This window comes from Acanthisitta chloris, unplaced genomic scaffold (genome assembly GCF_000695815.1).
Source record: "Acanthisitta chloris isolate BGI_N310 unplaced genomic scaffold, ASM69581v1 scaffold20121, whole genome shotgun sequence".
NCBI lineage: Eukaryota > Metazoa > Chordata > Aves > Passeriformes > Acanthisittidae > Acanthisitta > Acanthisitta chloris.
This window is the reverse complement of record NW_008654568.1, coordinates 827-9,928: the sequence shown is the minus strand read 5'-3', so window position 1 is coordinate 9,928 and position 9,102 is coordinate 827. Positions and strand designations below refer to the sequence as shown.

At 54.2% G+C, this 9,102-nt stretch overlaps 1 protein-coding gene across 1 annotated transcript; it reads right to left on the bottom strand.

The window, feature by feature from the left end:
• Nucleotides 1–1,011: 1,011 nt before the first annotated feature.
• Nucleotides 1,012–8,654, bottom strand: DRC1 (dynein regulatory complex subunit 1; the record flags this gene model as incomplete). Its single annotated transcript, XM_009083584.1, is given in 15 exon segments — nucleotides 1,012–1,119; nucleotides 1,205–1,348; nucleotides 1,765–1,955; nucleotides 2,280–2,366; nucleotides 2,722–2,811; nucleotides 2,938–3,092; nucleotides 3,403–3,641; nucleotides 3,754–3,888; nucleotides 4,339–4,478; nucleotides 5,652–5,774; nucleotides 6,001–6,087; nucleotides 6,576–6,713; nucleotides 7,422–7,605; nucleotides 8,296–8,408; nucleotides 8,515–8,654. Coding segments are annotated over 15 exon segments (2,074 nt in total), but the record flags the coding sequence as incomplete, so codon positions are not given.
• Between the last annotated feature and the right edge of the window lie 448 nt (nucleotides 8,655–9,102).

The following is a 9,102-nucleotide window of genomic DNA, read 5'->3' as shown; positions in this document are numbered from 1 at the left end:
ACCCTCTCCCTATTCCCGGTTTTGGTGGGATTTGTGCCCCATGGGTGATGCTTCCTGGAGGTAGGACACCCCCCTGGCTCCCCAAGATGTCCCAATCCCTCCATGGGATGCAGGAGAAGCCTCTCTAAAAAAATCAGGGATAGCCAAAAATCCTGACAAAATAAAGTATGGGATGATAAACTGGTGGTGCTGTGTGTTCCTGGGAGCCAAAAATCCCAAGTATCCTGGGAGCGATAAAACTGTCTGGGAAGATGTGCTGGGAGTGAGAGAAAACTGATAGGAAGCAGAGGGAGGAGGGACGGGACACATTCCTCGCAGAGATTAACTCGGACTGTGGAACTGGTTTGGGATGATAACACCTAGGAATGGAGGATTTAGGAACAGGACATAGGGAATGGCTTCTCACTGCCAGAGGGCAGGGAGAGATGGGATATTGGGAAGGAATCCCTGGCTGTGAGGGTGGTGAGGGGCTGGGATGGAATTCCCAGAGCAGCAGTGGTTGCTCCATACCTGGGAGTGTTCCAGGTCAGGTTGGATGGGGCTTGGAGCAACCTGGGCTGGGGGAAGGTGTCCTTGGGTTTCCCTGGATGAGATTTCAGGTCCTTTCCAAACCAACACATTCCATGATTCCATGCCCTAAACTCCATGGCTCTGTGGCATGAGTGGGGAAATGCCTTCCCACAGTTCCATGAGTTCCTTGGATCAGGAGGATACTTGACTGTGGCTCCTCAAAGGCCACACACATGGGCAAACACATGATCCAGATTTGGAAATGGTTTATTAATTCCAGATTTGGGAAGGATTTATTAATCCCTAGCAGCAATCCCTGGCTGAGCTCTAGCTCCATCCCTGTTAGCCCTGGGCACTCATTCCCTGGAGCAGAACATCTTCAGGTCCATCCCTCCCTGTTCAGCTGTGGGAGAAGCACCCCATGACCTCCAGTCATGGCTCCATGTCTGGGACCATCCCTGAGGTGTCCCCAAGCTCCTGAGGACATAATTCCATGCTCACCTTACTCTGGGTCTGAGGAACTCCTCCAGGAGTAGCTCCAGCTCCGAGTTCTCCTGCTGTAGGACAACTGTCTCGGCCACCAGTGCTGCTCTCCTGGCCAGGACCTCACTGGGCAAGGACACAGGGCACGTGGACACATGGGGACACCAGCAGAGGTGTCCCCAACCTGGCCTGGCCACCCCCAGCCACTCACTGATAGTCCTTCAGGGCTGTGGCCAGCGCGTCCCACAGCTCCAGTGTGCGCTCGGGGATGATGTGCGACAGGCACTCCCAGTATTCCTCGTCCCTGGAGCTGCTCTGGACTCTCAGGTCATCCCTGGGTGATCCATCCTTGTCCCTGGGGATGGAGAACAAACCCTTGGGATGGGGAACAAGCCCTCGGGAGTGAAAAAAATCCATGGGGATGGGGAACAAATGCTTGAGGATGGAGAAGACTTGGAGATGGAGAAGCCTTGGGGATGGAGAACAAACCCTAGGGATGGGGAACAAACCCTTGAGGATGGAGAACAAATCTGTGGGATGGAGAACAAGCCCTTGGGATGGAGAACCCTTGGAGATGGAGAAGTAACCCTTGGGATGGGGAACAAACTCTTGAGGTGGAGAACAAACCCTTGAGGATGGGCAACAAGCCCATGGGATGGGAAACAAGCCCCTGGGATGAGGAACAAGCCCTTGGGATGGAGAACCCTTGGGGATGGAGATGAAATCCTTGAGATGGAGAACAAACAAACCCTTGGGATGGAGAACTCCTACCTCAGCTTCTCAAAATCCTTCAGGAATGCTTTCAGGACCTTTAGGACATCATCAGGGTGGATGGACACAAAGGGCATGGAACCCATGGAGCTCCCAGGGGGTTTGAGCTCATCCTTCTGGGAATCACATCCACCATCCTCTCTGCCCTCAGCTGGATCCATGGCACCTTCTCCAGCTGGACTCTCGTGGCTCTGGAGGAAAGGACAGGAAGGTGGGAAGTGAGTTTTCCACCACCTCCCTAAGGTCCACCTTCCCCCGGGAGCTCTTCCAGCCTTCTCCCTTAGGAATTTCAGGGATCTGAGGGAAAACTTCATGGGAAAGGCTTTGCGAAGCCTCCTCAGAAGATGAACTCAGCCCTGGAATGTTCCTCCTCCAGGGAACCATCTGGGATGGACACACCATTCCCACTTCGTGCCTTCCCTCCTTGTTTAGGAGATGTTCTGCTCCCCATTCCTTGGATCCTTAGATCCTTGGATCTGTTGGGCTCTCCCCACTCATGTCCATGGTGGTCCCACCTGGTTGAGAGTCACCTCCTGAGCTTTGAACTTGAGGAAAAATTCCACCAGCTGGGACAGGTCATCCTCATCCTCGATCCTGAGGGCCTGGAGAGCAGAAGAATCTGGTTGGTGTCCCTCAGGGACAACGTGGGATGGGGAGGAGAAGGAAGTGTCCTGTCCCTCCATCCCTTGAGTGTCTCTGCTCTGCAACTCTCTTGGAGCTTCTTTAGGCACTGGAAGGGGCTCTAAAATCACCCTGGAGCTTCTCCTCTCCAGGCTGGAGAAGGTCTCCCATGGCAGAGCTTCTCCAGTCCCTGAAGCACCTCCGTGGCCTCCTCTGAACTCTCTCCAGCAGCTCCACATCCTTCTGAGGACTCCAGAGCTGGATGCAGTTCTCCAGCTTTGTCCCATGTAGCCACAGAGATCTTCCCCTTGGACCTCCTCAGCCTTCCCAACTCACCTCAAAGATGGAGCTGAGCTTCAGGAGGATGTTCTTGTGCCCCTGCAGCTCATCCAGAGGCCTCAGCAGCTTCTTCTCCACGAGGAAACCCTTGGGAAAGAAGCAAGGAAGAGAGTGAGGAGCAACAGTGAACACCCAGGCTTCAACCCAAAGAGGTCTGGATCAACCAGGAGACACCAAAGCTGCTCCATGATGATGTTCTTCACCACCACTCACCGACTCATCACTCAGGAGCTCCAGGATCCTCCTGATAGTTGTCTTGGAGATGTTCTGCAGAGGTTTGACTCCATCCTCAACCTTCATTGTGACTTCTGGTCCTCCTTCTCCACCGCTCGCACTTTCTTTCTCCTCCTCTCTTCCTTCCTCACTCTCTTCTCCAGAGCTTCTCCCTGAAACATGGAGGAAAAGGGGGAGGAAAAGACTTGGATTGTGCTTCCCAGGAGTCATCAGGAATGTCAAAACTGGTCCCTGTGACTTGGAGAACACCTCAAGGTCTTGGGGTGAGAGTTGGATCTCCTCCAGCTCTTCTGGAACTGGGAGAACCACAGTGGAAAGAGCTCCAAAGTGGTTTGGGATGAGCCATCCCAGGTCTGGGACCTCCTGTAAGGTCCCACTTGGGAATGACAAGGATAGGATGGACACAGAGGTGTCCCTGAGGAAGCTGAAGGTCACACAAGTGACAGGTCCCACCTCTCAGCATCTCTGCAGCCACCTGGATCGCTGTCCTCTTGACCTTCTGCTGTCTCAGAGGACCAACATTATCCATGAACCAGTAGACAGGTTCCTCCCAGGGCAATCCCAGCTGTTCAGTGTGGATGACCCTATCTGCATCCAAGGCTTTCCTCATCAACCCCTTGGCCTCCTCCTCGTTCATCAGCCACACCTTCCGGAACTTCTCAGCATCACTGAGGGCAAGGAGCCTGTGGAGAAGGGAGAAATGTCCATGGTGGTGGGATCCATGGCCAAGAGGAGGCAGATCCCTCTGCACCTCACTCCAGGCCTCGTTGGGATGGTTGTCCAAGCACATCCCACCTCATCCTCCTCTCCATCTCCTTGTACTGCCCCTGGATGCGCACACAGTCGGTCTCTAGGTTCTGCTTCTCCTCCTTGAACCTCTTCTCCTGCTCAGCCAGTTTGTTCCTGATGTTCTGGAGGGCTGTGTGGAGCCTGCAGAGGGATGCCAAGGCTTGGTGGCCCCAAAAGCCACCTCCGGGCACACCAGAAGCTCCCAAGGAGGCTGTGGATGCCCCAAGGAGGTTGTGGTTGCCCCAGGGAGGTTGTGGTTGCCCCAAGGAGACTGTGGATGGCCCAGAGAGTTTGTGGTTGCTCCAGGGAGGTTGTGGTTGCCCCTGGGAGGCTGTGGATGCCCCAAGGAGGCTGTGGATGCCCCAAGGAGGTTGTGGTTGCCCCAGGGAGGTTGTGGTTGCCCCAAGGAGACTGTGGATGGCCCAGAGAGTTTGTGGTTGCTCCAGGGAGGTTGTGGTTGCCCCTGGGAGGCTGTGGATGCCCCAAGGAGGCTGTGGATGCCCCAAGGAAGTTGTGGTTGCCCCAGGGAAGTTGTTGTGGTGTCCCTAGGGGTGGATTGGAATGAGAGGACCTTCCAGGGATGGTTTTCACCTGGTGATCTTTCTCTTCTGCCGGTTGCTGAGGGCGTTGTTCTCCGCATCCTGCTTCTTCAGCAACTCCAGGTTATAGTCCAGCTTCTCCTGGTCCAGGTGGTAGAAACCTTTCATCTGCTGGAGCTGCCTCTCCAGGTTCTGGAATGCCAAAGAGGCCCACAGAAACAAGGTCTAGGTCAACCTAGAGTGGACAGGAACTTGGGAAGAGCTCCAGCAGCAGCTCCACCTGGTAGGACCAAAGCTTGGCTGAAGAAGAGCTGGAGGTAAAGCCCAGAAGGACCAAGGGACTTTCTCCTTACAGCACATGGAGAAAATCTACGGCCTAGAAGATCCCTAAAATCCTGCCCCAAAAACCATCAAATCAAGGGCACAATCACTCTAAAGATCCATCAAGGAAGTCCTGGCCACATCCAGGTTCTCCTAGCTTGAAATTCCAACCCTAAATCCAAGTTCTAAGTGATTTTTCCTGACCAAAACTCAACCCTCTGAGGTTTTCCTGCATCTACAGAGGACACAGAGGAGAACAACGTCCCCGTCAGAAGGAATTGTGCACATTGTCCATCTTTTGGAGAAGAAATTGGTGCTACTATCTAATCTAAACCTCCCCTGAAACAACTTGAAGGGATGCCAGGCTGTCTCTGCTGTTCCCAAGTCTGGACAAGGTCATAGAGATATGGAGAGGAGTAATCGTCTCCTCTGCCTTGGGTACAAACCTCCCACAGCCACAGCTCAAGGCTGCAGGTGCTGAGAGGGAAACAACAGCTCCAGCTGGTCCTCTCTCCCACCCAAAGCAGCTCCGAGAGCATTCCCCACTTGGTCACCTTCCAGGTGATCAGGAAATGAAGGATGTGGAGCTGCTGGAGCAGGTCCAGAGGAAGCCATGGAGATGCTCCAGGCTGGGAGAGCTGGGGGTGTCCAGCCTGGAGAAGAGAAGCTCCAGGGAGACCTTAGAGCCCCTTCTAGTGCCTCAAGGGGCTCCAAGAGAGCTGCAGAGGGACTTGGGACAAGGGATGGAGGGACAGGACACAGGGAATGGCTTCCCACTGCCAGAGGGCAGGGACAGATGGGATACTGGGAAGGAATTCCTGGTTGTGAGGGTGGTGAGACACTGGCACGCGTTGCCCAGAGCAGCTGTGGCTGCTCCATCCCTGGAAGTGTTCCAGGCTAGGTTGGATGGAGCTTGGAGCAACCTGGGCTGGTGGGAGGTGTCCCTGGGTGGCACTGGATGAGCTTTAAGGTCCCTTCGAACCCAAACCATTCTGGGATTCCATATGATGATTCCACGGTCCAGTGCAGCAGCCTCCTCTGTACCTCCACATCCTTCTCCAGCTGGAGCTTCATGCTGTTGTAGTTCTCCTCATCCTGTTCCTGCAGCTGGTTCAGCTCTTTCTCAAACTCTTCCACCTTCCTCATACGGACACCGAGGTATTCCAGCTGTGGCAGAAGAACAACATCATCCAGCAGTGTTAACATCCAGCAGAAGGTTCACCTGAGCCTCCTTTTCTCCAGGCTGAGCCTCCTGTAGAGGGATTTAAATCCATGTGGATGTGGCACTTGGGGACATGGTCAGTGGTGGCCTTGGCATTACTGGACTTGATGATCTCAGAGAGCATTTCCAACCTCAGCAATTCCATGTTTCTAAACCTCACATGGACCTCACCTCCTGCTCCTTGTGGGCTTGGATGGCCTCATCCCACTCCTTCCTGTGGTTGTCCATCAGCTCCTTGTGCTCCTGCTCGAAAGCTTTCTGTGGAGGAGACAGAGATGTCACACTGGGACCTCAGGGGACAACTGGCACCAGCCACATCAGCAGTGACACCTTCCACTGACACACAGCAGATCCTGAGGCATTTCTCCATGGATGTGGAGAAGACATGGCCAGCACAAGGATCCTGAGGCACTTCTCCATGGACGTGGAGAAGACATGACCAGCAAAAGGATCCTAAGGTATTTTATGGCCAGGACAAGGATCCTAAGGCATTTTTCCATAGGGCTGGTGAAGATAAGGTGAGCACAAGGATCCTGAGGCATTTTATGGCAATCACAAGGATCCTGAGGCATTTCTCCATGAATATGGTAAAGATATGGCCACCACAAGGATCCCAAGGCATTTTTCCACACCTATGGAGAAAACATGGCCAGCACAAAGATCCTAAGGCATTTCTCCATGGATATGGAGAACATATGGCTCAAATTTTCCACCTAGGACTCTTCCTCCCCCGAGGAATGGTGTACCTCGATCTGCAGGAGGTTCTGTCGGCATGTTTTGAGGAAGGTCCTGGTCTGCTCCTCCATCCTCCTCAAGAGCAGGTGAACATCATCTGATTGCTTCTTCAGGCTCTGCTCGTATTCCTCATCCTTGGTTTTCAGCTCCTGGAGGGAAGAGGATGCAGAGGGAATCTGAATGGGAATCCTCAGGGGCTCAGGGAAAGGGCAGGACACAGGTGATGCATTTCCCAAATCATCCCAGAGTGGTTTGGGTTGGAATGACCTTGTCCCAAGTCCCTCTGCAGCTCTCCTGGAGCCCCTTGAGGCACTGGAAGGGGCTCTGAGGTCTCCCTGGAGCTCAATGTTTTCCTTTAATCCCTTGCAGCTCATCCCACAGGGATTGTCTGATGAGAAACCCAACCTGGAGCCATCCCAGCTCCAACTCCATGGCATCAGAGGATCCCAAAATGGTTTGGGTTGGAAAGACCTCAAAGCTCATCCCATTCCACCTCCTGCTATGTGCAGGGACACCTCCCACCAGCCCAGGTGGCTCCAAGCCCCATTCAACCTGACCTGGAACACTCCCAGGGTCAGGGATGGAGCAGCCACAGCTGCTCTGGACAACCTGTCCCAGTGCCTCAGCACCCTCACAGCCAGGAATCCCTTCCCAATATCCTCTGGCAGTGGGAAGCCATTCCCTGTGTCCTGTCCCTCCAGGTCCTTGTCCCAATCCTTCTGCAGCTCTCTTGGAGCATCTTTAGGCACTGGAAGGGGCTCTGAGGTCTCCCTGGAGCTTCTCTTCTCCAGGCTGGACATTCCCAGCTCTCCCAGCCTGGCTCCATGGCAGAGCTGCTCCCTGTGTCCCCATGTCACCTGCTGCAGCTCCTCAATGAGTCGGTTCTTGTCCTCCAGGAGCAGCTCACACTGCTCCTGCTGCTCCTTCAGCAGCTCCCACAGCTCCTGTGGGATCTTCAGATCCTTGGCCAAGGCCCATTTGGAGTTGATCTCCTCAAACTTGTCCATGCCACACCTGGCTTCCTTCTCCAGCTTCTCCAGCCTGTGGGATGTGAGGAGCACATGGAAATGAGGGGCTGGAAGAGGTCAGGAAGTGCTTCAGATGTAGGTCAGTGGCCCCATGCACTGTGAATTCCAAATGGCATCAAGACATCATGGAATGACACAGGTGAGAAAAGTCCTCTCAGACCATCAAAGCCAACCCCAGCAATGCCAAGGCCACCACTGACCATGTCCCTCAGTGCCACAGCAAGTGCTTGTCAGAGCCACCCCCAAACCTGCAGGTCCTGGACACAGCACCTGGTTCCTCTAGGAGATTCCCACTCGGAATCCCACTGAGCAAGGGACACATCTTGCTGCATCCAACTCCCATCTCCTCTTTCTCCAGTGCCTCTCAAGGCAGGAGGTGTGTTGGAAATGGTGTTTCCTGGTTGATAGCCCAAATCACCACCCTGACAGGGAGGAATTACTTTCCAGTATTCCATCTCTCCCTGCCCTCTGGCAGTGGGAAGCCATTCCCTGTGTCCCGTCCCTCCATCCCTTGTCCCAAGTCCCTCTGCAGCTCTGCTGGAGCTCCTTGAGGCACAGGAGAGCTCTGTAAGGATCCACCTGTGTCAGGTATGACCTGGAGGCTCTTCATTTGCCTCACTTTCCCATTGGAACACTGAACACTCCAGGATTCCCTGGCACTGGGATGTCCTTGGCTGCACTGACTCCTCACACAGTCTCTTACCTGTGCAGCCTCACCTTTGCCTCCTCTTCCCTCCTCTGTGCTTCCCTCTGATCATATTCCACCTGGATCTCTGTCACCAGCTGTGTCCCATCAAACAGGAGCTTGGCCAAGCTCTGGGAAGGAGGTGACACACAAGGAGGGAATCATATCTCAAGGACTCAGCTCTAAATCCCACCCAGGCTGGAGGTCCAGGTGAAACTCCATGTCCTCCTGCCTCACCTTCCTGCTCTCCTCAATCTGCTTCCAACTCCTTCTCTGCTCTTCCTCATTCTCCTCCACCACCTTTGGCTCCACATCTTCTCCAAGGGCTTTCCTGGGTGGAAAATAGTGGGAAAAGACCACATTGTCCACCACCATATCTTGAAGATAACCTGGATGCGGAATCTGATCATGGCACACTTGGATCTCTCTTCCCCTCAGGGAGGTTTAGGTGTGGATGAGGAGGTCTGACAGGAGTCAGGAAGGAGGGGACAACCTTCCCAAGGGAGAAACAGGATCCAGGATTCCCTCCCAGGGCTGGATCCTGCACAGGGTTGGGGTGCTCAGCCCCTTTTGCTTCCCCGAGGGAAGAGCACATGGTGGGACTTTGCAGGGTCCCATGCTGGCTCAGGAGTTGACTTGGATGATCCTTGTGGGTCTTTTCCAACCAGGATTTTCCATGATTCCCAAGGGGGCAGAGGATGTGTGGGGACAGCCCTTAGGTGGCTGTGGGGGACACTTCCTTGGCCATGAGGACACCAGTTCAGCACTGGGACCAATCTTAGCTTGATCCCAATCCCAAACTGGTTCCTTGGGATAAGCCTAGCC